The 17,075-nt window shown below is 39.4% G+C and overlaps 1 protein-coding gene across 5 annotated transcripts in view; it reads right to left on the bottom strand.

The window, feature by feature from the left end:
- Positions 1-5,248: 5,248 nt before the first annotated feature.
- FOXN3 (forkhead box N3) overlaps positions 5,249-17,075 on the bottom strand; it is a 340,491-nt gene continuing 328,664 nt past the window's right edge. For all 5 annotated transcript variants that reach the window (XM_025184274.2, XM_006122337.4, XM_006122336.4 and 2 more), the window contains one exon: positions 5,249-12,759. In XM_025184274.2, coding sequence (XP_025040059.1) covers positions 12,210-12,759 — 550 coding nt within the window. In that variant the 3' untranslated portion in view covers positions 5,249-12,209. The remainder of the gene's footprint in view (positions 12,760-17,075) is intronic.

Genomic DNA, 17,075 nt, shown 5'->3' with positions numbered 1-17,075 from the left:
AGAGCGTCCACCATGCATGGATGCTCTTGCGCAAGAAAGCTCTGATGGCCATTCATGGAATGGCCATCAGAGCACCTGTGCTTTTTCCCTCTGGAGCATCTACACTTGCCTTATTGTGTAATAGCTGTAGTGCTAAAAGCAGTTATGCCTCTGAAAAGGAGGTTTACCTACAGCGAAAAAAGCCCTCTGTTCTGCCATTTAACTGCCCATTTAATTGCATAAGAGCTCATTTGAGGTGTGGACGCTCTGCAGGTTTTTGCGCAAAAACCTTGTAGTGTAGACATAGCGTTAGGGATAAATGAGAGCTAAAGGACAGCACAGAACACTGAGAGCCAGGACTGGTGGCTATAAACAAAATTTATGGGACTACAGGAAACTTGGCCACACCCATCCAGCTAACTAAAATCTTGCCAGATCATGGATGTTTCAGGATCAGAGAGTTCTGGACTAGAGAGGTTCAGCTTGTACTGAGTATGTACAGGCTGTGAACTGAAAGAGCTAGTCAATTTGATTTTTTAGAAGCCGTAATACTGAAAAACCCTGTGAATAGGCTCCGTTTATTTATCCTTCTAGGTACTTGCCTAGCTCCCACAGAAGCATGCAAGTCCTTATCCTGTCCTCAGCACAGCACATATGCTCAGACCCAGAAATGATACTTAGGCACCTCAATCCTAATTTTAGACACCACAGAGAGCTGCAAAATATCTGCATGAAGTATCCCCTAAATCCACTAAGCACCTACATTTCCACTGTAAACATTTGCTTGGCACTTGTGTTTCTGCCTGCCTCTGGGCCTGCTGTCTCCTCCTAGGCATCCAGACGGCTGTCTCAATCTAAGCCCCAGCGGGTATGTCTGCATTGCAATTAAACACCTGTGGCTGGCCTGTGCCAGATGACTTGAGCTCATGGGGCTCAGAGTAAGAGGCTATTTAATTGTGGTATACATGTTTTGGGCTTGTTCTGGAGGCTGGGTTCTGGGATCCTGCAAGGGTCCACAGTTTCTAAGTTAAAATGTCCAAACTTGCCCCTTTCCTGGGGTTCGGCTTTAATATCAAGTTAAAAGCAGGAGCATAGCATAAATCTCAGCTTCTTCCCTGAGGCTATGTCTAGACTGCAAGCCTCTTTCGAAAGATACTTTCGAAAGAGCCTCTTTCAAAAGAGAGCGTCTAGACTGCATGCGGGAACTTTCGAAAGAGCAAGCCGCTTTTTTGAAAGAAAGCATCCAGTGAGTCTGGATGCTCTCTTTTGAAGAAGCCCTATTTACATTGAAGAACGCCTTCTTTCAAAAGAGGAACTTTCGAAAGAAGGCGTTCTTCCTCGTGAAATGAGGTTTACCGCCATCGAAAGAAAAGCCGCGTTCTTTCAATTTAATTTCGAAAGAACGCGGCTTGAGTCTGGACGCAGGGGAAGTTTTTTCGGAAAAAGGTTACTTTTCCCAAAAAAAACCCTGAGTCTGGACACAGCCCCTGTGTGGCTATCCTTTGGGTTTCCCTTCAGGACTTCTGTCCTAGCTCCCGTCTCTCCGAGAGACACTTCCGTCATCCTTGTTACTCCAGATGGAGTTGAGAACCTGCATCTGCCACAATGAATCAGCTGTTATAAAAATAATAACAGCACTGATTTGCAGTGCACAAAGTGCTAGTGCTTCATGTGTGTGGAGACTTGGCTCTGCCCTGAAGAGTTCAGAACTTGTATGCTGGACTTGATAAATAGGAATACACTCTACACTGGGAATGGGGAGGACAAGATGATTCAGGGAAGCAGCTTCATTTTATTTTAAGCGGTGAATACACAGGAAACACTTTGTTGTCAATTTAATGAGTTGCTATGGGACACAAAACTGATTTCCCACAGATGGAGGAGCTCATAATAAAGAGATTATGTTGCAAAGGGCTGTTGTGCAAAGTATAACTCCATGCGTGGTCTCCAATTGTTGTTACTAGGAGTCTTCACAATGATTTACTCAGTATAAACAATTCTTCAGTTAAATTTTGAAATTTAAGTCACGTATGAAGTTTAGAACAGCCTTACTGATGTCTCTTCTCCAGTATCTACACATACAGAAAGGTAACAATTTCATGCTAGTCTAGGGGTACGTCTACACAGCACATTTATTTTGAGATAAGCTATTTTAATTTTTTTTAAATAGCTTATTTCAAAATAACATGTCCACACTTCAGAGATGCCTCAAAATTATTTCAAGACAGGCTCCACTAATGTGGATGTGCTATCGATTTAGAGCCCCAGGAAGTACTGGAGAGTAATTACTTTCAAAGGCCCTAAAATAACTATTTCAAAAGAGGCGGTATTCTTCGTACAATGAAGTTTACAGATTTCAAAATAAGCCATCTGTTATTTCAAATTTCTTTCAAAATAACGGAACTGCTGTGTAGATGCTCATATTGTTATTTCAAAATAATGACTGTTATTTTGAAATAACATTGCTGTGTAGACGTGCACCCTAAGAAGTAATCTTTGATTAGATGATAGAGCATCAATTTTAGGAGTTAGAACATTGTGTGTTAATGTTCCATTTGCAACTCTGAATGCAAACCCAAGACCAACTAAACTTACCAATCCCACTTTTCAGATCTTAATGATCTTAAGAACTTTTCAGCTCTTATCTACAGCCTGATAGGAGGAAAGGATAATTGAAGAGACACTGGAGACATGCAGCAGAGCAAGGTCCAAGATAAACAAATGCTCTGGAATGTCGAGATATTAAAACTTTTGAGTACAAGTCATAGATTAATATTACCTCTCAAGAGCCAAGTGTTAAAGGATGGTTCTCTAAAGCTAACAAGAAATTTCTGTTAAAACATTTCTTATGGCACAAGACTAATGTGTGACCAATTTAATTTAACTAGTTAAGTATCTGATTCTCAGAAACAAAAGAAAGGACGATGCAGCACTTTAAAGACTAACAAGATGCGATGATTAGGAAGTAGATTTTGGGGTTGTTACTATTCCTCAGGCCAATGCAGATCTCACAAGAGATTTCTGGGAAGATCTAGAATTTAGGAGACTACTGAAAAAGTATACAAAAGAATGGGGTAAGGCTCTCCTGGAAAATGCAATCAGCTTCACCTTTACTATTCCACAATAGAAGACTTTCATGTGTCTGGGAAGAGCCTTTATTCCACTAAAAATTGAGAACTCACTCACCAAGTCTATCTAAAATGTCGATTTTCTATGTAACTTGTTTACATTGGGGGTACGTCTAGACTACCGCGTTTTGTCGACGGAAGTTTTGTTGACAGATACTGTCGACAAAACTTCCGTCGACAAAAAGCGTCCAGACACATTGAGTTCTGTCGACAAAGCAAGCTGCTTTGTCGACAGAACTCCGTAGTCTGGACGCAATGTTACAGGCAATAACACCTTCTGTCGACAGAGTTCTGTCGACAGAAGGTGTTATGCCTCGTAAAATGAGGTATACCAGTGTCGACAAAACTGCTGAGTTCTGTCGATGTTATGTCGACAGAACTCAGCAGTAGTGTAGACGCTGGTATAGTTTTGTCGACAAAAGTCCACTTTTGTCAACAAAACTAGGTAGTCTAGACACACCCCTAGTTACAACAAACAAGAATTTTCCCAAGTGAGTAGCTATTATTTTATATATTGATTGAAAGTGCAAGTGTACCCTGGCCCTCCTTAACCTTCTTCCCCAAAGCATGAGGTCTACCATTTAGCTATGGTATGGTCATCACCACAGAATCTGAGTGCTTCACAAATATTAATGAATTTATCATCAGTAAAAGAGGCATGGTTCCCATTTACAGATGAGATATGGAGACATTAAATCACTTGATCAAGGTTGCACAGGAAGAATACAACCAAGCTAGGAACAGACCACATCCATTGGGCCTCCACTTCCCTTCTCATGTAAACTTAAAAAACATTCTTTTCCCCCTTTTGCTGGCTAGCCCATGTTGGTAAATATGTTCCTGTACCAGATACACTTATTTCTTGTCCAGCAATGGCTTCCCAAGAGTGTTCTTTCAGATTTTGCAGAAAGGAATGTGAGCAATAATGAAACAAGTTTCTTTTAATGAAATGAAAAATCTTGTCTCCCTTCTGCATGCATGTCACTGCTGATCCATCTGCACAACATGCTGCCAAATATTTGCTTCGCATACAGTGTATGGGAGGGGGGATCCATTAGAGGAAGAAAGACCAGAGCACAGTTAAGTGTTTTTTTCCTTCTCACTGATCTCCTTTCATCTCATCTCGTTTGTGGGTTTTTCCCTTCTCCATTCTATTGAGATCATCCTGAATACCAATAACAGGTTACAAAATGAAGCATTTTCAGACAGTACATTAAAGTATCAATTGCCCAGCCAGTTATTGGCCTGGGGCATTTTCATGCTTTTTGTGTATACCCAGGAAGTTTGTTTCCCCCTTTCCCTGAAATACCTGTCCACATCTATCAGATCCAGATGCCTATCAGTGGTATCTCATACCAACCACTACACATACATTATAAAAGGTCTATTATGAAAAAGGATGTTTGTATAAAGGCTTCAGGACAGCTGGGGGCCACTCAGTAGCCATATTCTCTCACTCAACAGCAGGAAAGCTCGCCCCTCCAGCTTTAACCAAGTCTTTGAAAACAGGCTGTGGAAATGATTTGCTCTTAGCAGCTCAGTCTAGATATATATTTAGGGGTGCCTGTAGAAATATGGCCTGTTTAAAATGGAGAATGCTTATTAATAGTAACAGCTTTCTTTGCTTATCCTTCACTGTTCAGTCAGCCACTAAACAAAATACTGAGGTGAAGATTTTCAAAATGAGCACCTGGGCCAGCTTTTTAACTCCAAAAACAGCAGGATGAGAGGATGAATTGACCTGGGATTTGCACTGGTGTAACTGAAATTAGAGACTGGCCCAAAGATTGCAAATGCACCACCTAGAAATCTTCTTAATAAGACAATATCATCTCATGTCTGAAGTTGACTTTGGTTTGCACTGGATGTAAAACAGGAGTAAAGTAAGTACAGCCACGTAAAACATATGAGAATCAGGCATATAGTCTTTTTAGCAAGATGAAAAATTTGATATCCTATTTATTCAACTGCATGTGAGCAATGCATTGATATCTAGTGGATCATACCATGGGTATAACTCATTTAAATTACATAAAAATACAATTGTACAGCAATTAGTGTTTTAAAAATATTAACTCTATTCCTTGATATTGAAATGTATTTTAAAGCAAGTATACACAAAACTACTATTATTCAATTGATGCAACTCAGTAATTTTTATTGCAACTGGAAGACAATACATCACAGAAACTTTATGGTAGGTTTTGGGAAAGTGTTATTTACAATAATAATTGATGAAATAGTTTGTCTTTGGCAATATGATTACACATCAAGAAAATGTAAAATGTAAGTATGCTTCTAAATCAACACTTTCATATTTCCTAAAGATCGGCTGATTGCACTTGCCTTCGGACTGCTCATTTAGGTAAACAAAAATACAACTTAACATCACTGTTTATTCCCCCATCACAGTTCTCATTTCAATATGTATGAAATTGGCAGTTTCATACTCCAAGTACAGCAAAAAAAAAAAAAAAAAAAAAAAAAAAAAATTGGCTTGTTACTGTACTAAATTAACTCATTGGCCAGTTAAGGTCATGTGACCCTTAAGCACTGATATTAAACCTATTGGTCTTTTGATTGCTTTATCACTTTTTTCTGTAAAACAAAATATTTCAGAAATATTACAGAATCAGAGTATAAAAATGTACAAGTTTATAATGCTTTTTCATACACACACAAATCATTCCCCCAACATTTTACATAATGGCAGTTTTAAGTAGTGAGTGTGAATGATGCAGGCATGAAATTGGTTATCAGATGCAGGTATTACTTTTAACTGTTGTCCCCCACACATACTCAGGAAATGTACAATGTTCAATTAACTTAAAATTTCAGTCTTATCTGAACTAGAAAAAAATAGCTATTGGGATTTCAGGCCACAGTCATAGAGGGATGGAATCCAATTTCTAGCTAAGATCTATTATCCATATTAGCATCTGAACATCTAATATGGAGTATCAGCTTTAGGTGAAATCCACTCTAGTGTTGAATGTCAGCACAAGTCCTTTCCATCACTTAAATCCTTAATTTTGGGCTTAAGTGGTGGGTCTTCAGTGCTGGTGTCCTGATCCAAAGCCCAATGAAGATAACTTAAAACACTCCCATTCATTTCAAATAGACATTGGATCAGGCGCTGGGCAAATTTCACCCTCTTTGCAAAAGGAATAGAAACCCCATGCTATCTATACTCATTGCAAATGTGATACAGTGGGGAAAAAATCCAATTATATATTTTCAGATAAATACTCTTTGTTTCAATGCTAACAGAAAAGAGGAAAGGATATTCGTTTAGCACAACAACTCAGAAGTGACCTTTGTTAACTCATTTCTTATTTTAAATGTACACCAGCAAAATACAGCACCATAGACACATCAGGTTGAGAATTTTTTTCTTTTTTTGGTCAGTGAAGCTAGTACTTGTTTGCTGAACTGTGGAAGATTTATAAGGTCATATACACTATCAATAATAAAGCAACCCAGCTGACAAGTCTGTGCTTAATTCAAGAATAACCAGTATTAGAAAAAGTAAAAACAAGAAACCCTAATAAATCACTGTCAATTAATACTAAATAAAAGGGGATTAACAGATGATTTCACAAAGGTATGCAGATTTATACAGAACACCAAATGTTTGTGTGTAAATCCTCAAACTCCAGCTCAAAATAGAAACACACAAGATGTATATAGTTTGATTTACACATTCTGACTAAAAAGAAAAAGACATTACAACTTTGTAGCCGCATTAACTACAATATAAACCAAACAGAAGTTCAAAGTTTGGCAGATAACTAAGAAAAGGGTTATCACTTAGGTTATATAGCAAAGTGTTGATGTATATTACATAGAGTAGTATAAATAATAAAAAAGTATTATTTAAATTAGATCACAGTGCTGCATTATGTGCATAACAGTGTTTGATATATTACTGGAGGGCTGTGAAGAACAACACTAAAGACTGAACCGGTCAAATGTCAACACTGATACTTTGTTACAATCAAGAGTATGTACGATTCAAATGCTCTTTTGCTGGCAAAGTCAAGAAGATATTTAAAAAATAAACTTTTCTAAATAAAAATTTAAAAGGTATCCTGGACAGCTGTGACCCAGCTGAAATAACTTGATTCACTTGCTTGATCAAATGAATTGAATTTGTATCTGAAATTGTGAATGTGGTTTTCCACTTCTCTTCGGAATCAGGATATATTTTTCAAAAACACATAGGGCCAGATTTGTAATGGTGCCTAATGATGCAGATCCCCAGGCACCTCTCTCTCGTGGAATTTTCAAAAGCCCTAAGCAACTAACTCCCATTGATTTCAACAGCAGCAAGACATCCAGGCATGTTTGAAAATTCCACTAGGCAGTGGCCTATATGCAACTTTGAGTACCTAAACACATTTACAAATTTGGCCCTTAATGACTTAGGAGCCCATCTCTCAATAAAAGTCAGTAGGTCACTCTTGACTTAGGTGTTTTTAGAAATTTTACCAAGGATGATTTAGGACAAAATTCGCTGATGTTGTAAATTGACGTAACTCTATTAGAGTTCCATTGAGTCCAAATAAGTAGGGAATTTGGCCTGTAAATTTCTACCATATGAATTTTCAAAGTGAGGCAGTAATTCAGTCAAATATAGAAGGCTGGTGTGTTTGTTTAGGGATTTTCTTCTCCCACTAGTGTAAATCAGGATTAGCTACAAGGACATCAGTCAAGTTACACACTAATATATAATCCACGTGTGATGAGAATTAGGCTCAGAGGCTGATTTACTACAGCTAAAGAGGTGTATGTCTAATCTCACCTATTCTGGTTTTAACTCCAGTGATGCTCCTGGAATTACTTCTGGTTTCAACATGTGAGAGATCAGACTCAAGCTCTGTTTTTTGAAAGATACATTTGATGAAATAGCAAAGCTGCTGAAGACCTGTGCTTAGCATTTTTAAAGGGCAAAATTTCATCAAAATTATTTTATAAAAGATCATCAAATATTCTGCAGCACACAAGCAGTGAATGGTTAATTCCTTTACACCTGCAGACTTTAGCAGAATCTATTTGTGGCATTAGCTCTGGCTTGCAAACTTTTTTTGCTCCAAAATGAATATTTTAAAATGTAAGGATTTGTTTGTCAATTATAAACCACCCTTAAAATCCTCTCAGGTTTGTAATTTGCCATTAATAGACTGCTGCCCTAAAATATACACACACACACACACACCAGCTTTGGAGGACATTCATTTTGAAAGATTTTAAAAAATACTGTAGTAGGGAAAATAGAAGTTGAGATTTTAGCTCTTCCTCAAATGGCTATCAGGAAAAAAAATCTGGCAAATAATTAAGTCCATAAGACCACCCTATTGCCAGTTAGTTTTGGCAGGATTCTAACTGCACTGAGGAGATGGCAATGTGTTTTTATTTAATACTTAAGAGGAGTATTTATGAGCATACATTGTATTGGCTCTATAATGTTTAGTTGCATAAGACTACATGAACCTTAAGCAGACCTTCCAATCCAATGTACAAAGAATTCACCTATTAAATAATTAATATTTAACTGATGGAGCCAGGACAAATTCCAAAGAAGTTATTGTGCTCAATTAGGTGTATTTTGTGTGTTTTAAAAGGTGGGCTTTTAGGTTTTGTTTTTTTAAAACACACCAATCTATAGTTATGTACTGAATGTCACCAGCTGCATTTATGGGAATTCGGGACAAAATATTTTTAGCATAAAACAATAGATAGTTTTAATCACATATATTTTATGCCCTTCTTGAATAGTCTTCAGGGGGCTTTAGTACATAAAGCCAAATTCTAGTACCTCTTTTTAAATATTTCCTGAAAGTATTTTGTAAAATATGACCTATTGATATCTTCCAAGTACACCTGTGTAGGAGCTACAAATTGCACCTGCTGACATTTAAATATACCAGCAAATCTATAAAGGAATGAGTAAAGTTCTATAGAAATAATATATTTAAGATAACTTGCCTTCATTAGGGATTAGCGCACAAGTTTGTTTTCTTGGGTGGATAATGCTAGTGGTAATTACATATTTAATCAAGCAGCCAAATTAGAAGATGTCATAGAACAGACACTGATCTTAGTTACACTAGTGTATGTCTGGAGTAACTATTATATCAGTGTAATAATTCTGGAATTAAGTTTTGTGACTGAGAAAAGTTTTTACACACTGTTATGTGATCATGCCATTTTCTCTGGTGAAGGTGGGGAGTAAGCCATCACTTCAAATGTACTTGATGCCACTAAATTTTACTCTTAATTGAATTTAATGTTCAACAAACTGGTGGGATGGAACAATATATGTACAAGTGTGTATTGCATTGGCTTTTGAGGCAAGTGAATGCATTTTCATTTGCAGTTACTCTTCCCAGAAATTCATGAAACACAAGAGGCCAGACTTTCTGGTGCAGTTGTGGTATGACACTATCAGTGGATTTTGGCTGCAGAGCTGGTGTACCTGCCAACAGGAGAAAGACCCCAGGGCTGTCATGAAGGGACTCTACCTCGAGGAAGCAATATTGGCTGATGCACTTCTATGCTGCACTAATCCCTAGCTGTGACTTTTTGCTTTTCAGTGCTGCTGGCAGCCAGTGTGTTATGTGTTAGCAACTGTTAGTAGGGTTGTAATTTAAACCTGGGGGGCCAACCCTGCATACAGAGCATCTGAGTATAAGGGTTTTACCATCTTTGCCTCCTGTCTTCTCAATCTACTCGGCTTGAAGTTACCAGATTGTAGCATCCAGATAATTGACTTTTATTCAATTCACAATATAGTCAGGTTTTGGGTCCTGCATTACACTTAAGCAAATCAGAAGAAACTAATTTTGGTGCTGCAGTCTTGTGCTGTAATATGTTTTCTATATAACATAAAAAACCCAAATGCCTCATGGTTCAATTTTTATTTTACTCCATTGCATTGTGTGGACAACCGTGTCCCACTATAGCTTCCTGTTCATGGGCTATACTTCCTCCTATAACTCAGAGGATTGAAACAGTTACACCAGGGATAAATATCATGGCCTCAAGTTTTTAATGACGATAAACAATTGTATTTTATAAAATGATAGGGATTTTCCTTCCCTATTATTTTCCTTTTGCCTTGAGAACTTCCTTAGTGTAGACAATTTTAATGCCAAATTCACAAATTGGGGTGGGAGAGATTGTATTTTCTTCACAGCTCCCCTCCCCATTCTAGGGAGTTCCAATCTAATTATCAACATTTTCATGAGAGTAGCACAACTATACCTGAATCACTTCCTCCAATCCTGTGCTACATTTCTGATCACCATCAATAAGGCCCTTTACTAACTTCATTTCTTTTCATGGCAAATTAGCAAAGCTATTCACTGACATACCTATCCCTGAACCAAATCTAAATTATTTTTCCTCAATTAAGCCTCCCGTTATTCTCTTGATTCTATCATACACACTCACTACTAAATTTGCCCTCAAATTATTGCATCATGTTACACATGTACAGGCAGAGAAAGAACATACTTTTTTTTTTTAAACAGAAGTAGGGAGAGGGGGCTGAATGTGCAGACAAGGCAGTAAAATTCAACCATCCAAGCCCTACCAGAGTGTGAAGATATTTTTAATATTGCAGAGTAAGTTCCCCAACAGTCAGTGTTTGTCCCTGAAGAAGGTTAAACCTTAAACACCTGCTTCAAAACAAAAACAGAAACAAAAACCCCAAAACAAAAACCAAAAACAAAACAAAAACAGACTCTAAGCCTAAGGGCTTAAAAATTAGAGGCATAGCCTTTTCTCTATTTTCTATATTTATATGAAAATAATTCATGCTTCATGCTAAATACATTATTTACCTTACAAGAACTTTATCTTTGAATTAAAAAAAAGTTTGTTTGTTTTTTTAAATTTCCTCTCCCCAAAATCCATGCAATGTGGATCAGAATTTTCTTCTGGCTACGCTGGTTAAATCTGGAAATCTGATGTTTTTGCACAGATGAATCCTGACTGACATTAACTGCATACTCAATTTTGAGGGCAGTATAGGAGCTCTTTGTTGTATTCTAGTTTCTTGTCCATCAATATGCTTTTTTTTGTTTCTGATTTTTTGTTTTAAATATAGCATAATACTAATGGCAGGGTTTGTAGCATTTTTCCCCAATTAGATCAAATATTTTTGATCAACAGAAAAATATTCTGATTTATTTTCTTCCTTAATATCTACTGTAATTTCTTAGACTTGATTGCTTTTCACTCAGGCAGTTTAGAAGACATAGCTTGTTTTCCATATTATTATTATTTTTGCACGCAGTGCCAATCTTCAGGCTTATGGCTTTTTGAACATTCTTTTAATTTAATATAGAAGACAGAATTCAATGATTAACAATACCATTAACAATTCCCTCCCCCCAGCATCATTTCTCCTCATTATTTCACTGAAACCCGTTGCATACACAGTTCAATTTTTCCACAACTTAAAGTTAACAGTCTTCACATTATGAGCCACATATAGTACAGGGAGCACTAATAGTGCATTACTGTATGCGCAAATGCCTCCAGTGGCAGTCCAAAGACTTCTATGGCACAACTGTATCCAACTGCCACCGGTTCTTGGTTAGATGTTGAGGACTCCATGCCACCTCCATCCTCCGAATCTCTCTATTCACATTCACTCATAAACCTAATTATAAGGCCATTTTTTTTAAACCTAAGGGCCAGGCCTGAATGATTACTAAATTATGCACATCTCTTCTAGGTATAAGAGGGATCTCCAAGGGCCGAATTGTACGCCCATCACAATAATGTTGATGTCACTGCGTATTCAACCATGCATTTCTGACAAGCTGGAGAAAGCAATGGTGATTTTGGCTTTTTTACTTTGTGTCTTCAGGTAATGAAAAGCTTTTGTAAATTAGCTGAGTGTCAGTATGAGTTCTATGGCTTCAATCTCCTTTAAAAATAAAAATCTTAAGGGTCAAAAGAAAAAAAAGAGAAAGAAAAAACCCCCAAAAAAACAAAAACAAAAAAATGTTGATATTGCCACAAATCATTAGAATTCACCTGACGTGCTAAAACAAAATTTTGTAAGTTCAAACAAATCACTGATTTGTTCTAATTTTTTGTGGTTTCCTTTTGCTCTTTTTGCCCCTTTGCCGTCCGATTGGTAATGTTATTCAAACAGGACCGAATTCCTGCTAAATGCAGGAGTGATCCAGCTGCTTCTTTCATTTCCTCATCATCACTCTCTGGGGGCTTTTCTGTACGTCTCTTTTTAAGAGGCAGTGTGTCACTTGGTACTTTTTTCACCTTCAGTAAATGTTGCCTTTTCTTGTGCTGGGACGCATACCCACTGTCAGCTAGAGAGTCCTTGGTCTCCTTTCGGTTTTGCTTTTTGTCCTCCTCTTCTGTTTCACTATGGCTCTCGTGGCTCTGGAAACTAACTTCACTCCCTTCGCTGCTGTCTTGGCTGCCTTTAGTAGCAAATTCATAATGGTCATCAGCAGAAGAAGAGGAAACAGAGTCACTGGCAGGTGAAGTGCTCCTGTGGTTGGAAGATTTGGCACTGCTATAGTTGTGATCCTCCTTTGGGTCGCCACTAACAACTGGAGAGCCACACGACTGTTCACTTTCTGTCCTCATCCGGCAGTTTGCTAATCCATTCCTGTTAAAACAATATGAAATGTTCTTAGAAACCACATACTCATAATGCCGCAAATGCAATAATAGTGGAGTCAGTGGATAGATACCTTATCAATATGGCTGCCAACATAATGATCATTCTAGGCCTGATCCAAAGCCCCTTCACATAGTCAGCGGGAGTTTTTCTATCAAATTCAATTATCTTTGGATTGGGCCTCATACATAACATACAACAATCCAAAAGAGACAGACAGGAGCGAGTGGTACAACCACAAAAATTGACATCCCAACTCTTCATATTTAACATTAATCAATAAAACTCTCTAATTTAGCTTTACAAACAAACACAAATCTCATCACTGTTTACTCTAATAGATAGAAAGGGAAGTTCAGTGACTTTGAAATTTGACTCCTCCTTTCCTTTACATATCAGTACTACCAAAGACTGGAATCAGAAACTTGCTAGTAGGTTTGGAGGTAAATGTGTGTTTGTTTTTCCCAGCTATGTGATTCTGACAAGAGAGAACACCTTGTTCTGTGAATAAGCTAAGATGCTGTGGCTTTTGACTAGGCACAGTGAGCAGAAGTGAACAATAACCATGTAACATTTCAGGCTCACTTTTTGGACCACACACACTAAGTAAGAAAATCAACATTTATTCTAAATATATCAAAAAAAGAGGGACATCCTCAGACCTGTCAAGCTTGATATCTATTAACACATAAGTGATCCACAAAATATTTAAAAAATGGTAATAAGAAGTAAAACATCATTTGGGATAATGTTTATACATACATATACACACACACAAATGCTTAGCACAAAGGGGCCCTGGCCTTTGCGTGCTACTGCAGTACAAAATAATACATATTTAATGCCCACTAGAGCCTATTTTCACTCCAGTGAAGTCAGTGGCAATTCTGCTGTTGATTTACATGGGAAAAGAAAGTGTCCTCCATTCTGTAACACTGTAAAAGCAGGGCCTGATTCTGCAAAGTGCTTTAACTTCCACTGAGCAAAATGGGAAGAAAAGATGCTCAAGACTCGTTCTGCAATCTACAGGCTCCCAACTACTAATGAGAAAAATACTAGACTGCTTTCAGTATCGCTACATGAAGTGCTTTTAAAATCAAGTCTTGCCACCTTCATATTAACTTAAAGTTTCTCCCTAGGAGTGCCCTAAATGTAAAGGTTTCTCAAAAGGATGTTAAAAGGAATAGCACCCTGCTAAATCAAATTGTCTGCTCACCTCTCCAATTAAAGAACAATTATGGGAAAGTCTTTCAGATTTCCAGGGAACGGACCTGCATTCCAGAACTTGTTTCTTTTGAGAAATGGATAACACTGTCCTGCTCTCTGTAGAGGACAGGACGAACTTTTATAATACAAAAAACTGTGCATATCAAGTCACAGTTTCCATATATCTATAAGAACAAATAATGTCTAGAACAGGGGTCGGCAACCAGCGGCACGTGAGCCAATTTTCTGTGGCACACAGGGCGAGAGCTCAGCTCCACCCCTTCACACTGAGCAGCGGGGAGCCTGTGCTGCAGCTCAGCTGCAGGCTGAAGCACTAGCTACTGCTTCCTGGTGGTGTGGGGGAAGGATGAGAGGCACATGCACAACCCTAAGCCTGCCCTTGCCCAGCCTGGGAGCTAAGAGGTTAACACCCCCCCTCCTGTGCTACAGGCTCTGCCTCCTGGTGTAGGAGGAGGTGGGGCTGGGCCTGCTCCACAGATCAGGGCTGGGTGGCTGGTCACACATGGACGCCAGTGCCAGGGTTGCGCTGCACTTCTCCCCACGAGGTGTGTGCATGTGGCGGCAGGGAGCCCCTTCCCTAGTGCCCCGCTGCGCCCAGAGCTGCAGCTTGCAGGTGAGGGATGAGCCCTCAGCAAAGGGCTGGGCCAGGCTGGGAAGTGACACTGTCCCCACTCCCCGTGGCTGTGGGGAGGAGGGGATCATGGGGCTGAGGAGAGCAAGGCTAGAATAGAGGGAAGATGTGTGAAGACTTATCATTGTGTGTGAATGAGAATTTCAGCCCATTCGCACAATAATCAGCCAGCCACAAGAGTTTTCATGTGCCAACTATTTGGCTGCATTCTCCCCTCTGACATTTTCTGCGTTATTTCCCCAACCCCCTCACACCTCCAAACTCTCTCTCGTACTCCCACCTGCCACCAAACTCTCTTCCAGACTCTGCCCTCCTTACCCCCTCCTGCATCCCACCTCCTGCCCAGATCCTGCACCCCCATACCTATCCCACTCACTGGCAGCCCTGTCTCGAACACTGAATCCCTCATTTTGGTCCCTACCCTAGAGCTTAAGGGAGTCCCCAAAATCCACTAACCCTGGAACCCCAGAAAGTAAATCTGGTCCTGAGCCTCAGTCCTCCCTGTCCCTTCCCCTCACTCCATGGGGCTAGAACACCAGAAGGGTGAGTCTTCTCAGTTGAGAGCCACATCAGTGAGGGTTTGGGATATCCGGAGGAGGTTTTTTTTTTTTCCCCCGCATCTCACTTGTGTGGTCCCCAACTGATTTTTCTGTGGATCAGTGGCCCCTGACCCAAAAAAGGTTCCCCATCCCTGTCGTAAATAAAGAAAACATGGAAACCTTTTGTATTGGACATACATTAATATTTTACTTTCTTTAAAATGAAGTTTGATAAACTAACACAAGAAAGTTAAAATGCTTAGATTGTTTAATACTTTAAATTAAACCATTCTCCCTCGCTGCAGCACTAGTAAAATGGCTTGGGCGTAATTATGTAATTAACGGTGAGTTTCCATTAGCATCTGGTAGCCTGCAGAAAGGTTTGCATTGAGCCAGGTGGTTCACAGGGTGTGCAGTGGAGAAAGACACTTCCCCCCACCAGAAGAGTGGTACGGTCCAGGACAGGAGGGTTAAATCTTGGCACGCCACTTCAGAAAAGTTGCTGACCCCTGGTCTAGAGAGTGAAGTAAACTTCTCTGTTTGTCTAAGACCGTGGTCCCCAACACGGTGCCCGCGGGCGCCATGGCGCCCGCAGGGGCATTTCCAAACGCCTGCCAGGTGCTCGGGGCTGGCCTGGCACCCGGTGCATGGCGGGGGGAGCGCCGGCCCCGGGCGCGCGGCGCTGGGCGGGGGGAGCGCCGGCCCCGGGCATGCAGCTATGGGGGGGGGGAGCTGCCCCCGGGGCGCAAGTGTCCCCGCCCCCTGGCGCCCGGCGGGCGAATGGCCACGCCCCCTGGCGCCCGACAACCTCGAAAGGTTGGGGACCACTGGTCTAAGACCTACCTTATGGTGTTAAAGTAGGAAACAGACTTTCAAGAACTAACACCATCACAATGCTGGAAGATGGCTAATTAGTCATTCTAAATTTTCTAGTTAGAATATTTTGAGGAAAACATGTAAATACAAGCTCTAGCTATTAGCAAATAAAATCTCTCACCAACCTCTCTTGCTCAATAAAATTTAATTTTTCCTAGATTTTAGAGTAGATTTATGATCCATGAATTATATACAGGACCCAGCAGGGAGAGACAAAGCTCCTTCAATTATTAATAATGAAATGCAGTGTCATTCATGATTGTGCAGCAAGCCAGCTGCATTTACTTAGAGATGGTTTGCCACTGCAGGGGTTGTCGTTGGAGGAAGCCAAATGCTTAAAAGAAGAAATCATCCATACTAAAGTAGTTGTAAGGTGAATTTATAACTAACTCCTTAAAATCATTCATTAAAAAGGAAGCATGGGACACGTTTTAAATGACAAAATCTTCACTTTTAAGCTAAATTTACATTTAAAGATGATCAAAATTATCATAAATTAGCATAACATTAAAGTTATGTGATTTTACTAGGGAGCTAATAGTCTGAGCAATGTGGCTCAATAAAGATTGCATGCTACTAATCTTCAGTGTAAATTCAGCAATAAATTCTTGCACCAAGGAAACAAACACTGGGCACAATAGATGGGAAATCAAACCATACATTTACTGACTATGGTGTTGGTAAACAGGCTTTTTAGTTGACATTCCTATTATTAAATCTGGACATAGTTTGTTCTGAAAGACCATTAAATAAAAAAGTAACAGCTTCACAACAACATCTCCCTAAAAATCTGCTGATTTGCCCCTTGGGCTCACTGAGCAGATGCTGGTGTTCATTGCGACACAGAATGGCTACAGTTTGGAGTAAGACTCAATGACTTACTCAAAGTGTCAATCCTTTCCCAAAGCATACACAAAATGCAGAGAACTCTAGGATTATAGAGGTAATGTAAACTAATACAAGGAAATAAATTACCATTGGTAACCAATGATCACACAAAATGAAAGGAAGGAAAAGAAAGACAAGGTGGT

The sequence above is a fragment of the Pelodiscus sinensis genome, chromosome 4, assembly GCF_049634645.1.
Source record: "Pelodiscus sinensis isolate JC-2024 chromosome 4, ASM4963464v1, whole genome shotgun sequence".
NCBI classification, from domain to species: domain Eukaryota; kingdom Metazoa; phylum Chordata; order Testudines; family Trionychidae; genus Pelodiscus; species Pelodiscus sinensis.
The sequence above is the reverse complement of the archived record's forward strand: the minus strand, read 5'-3'. Positions and strand labels throughout refer to the sequence as shown.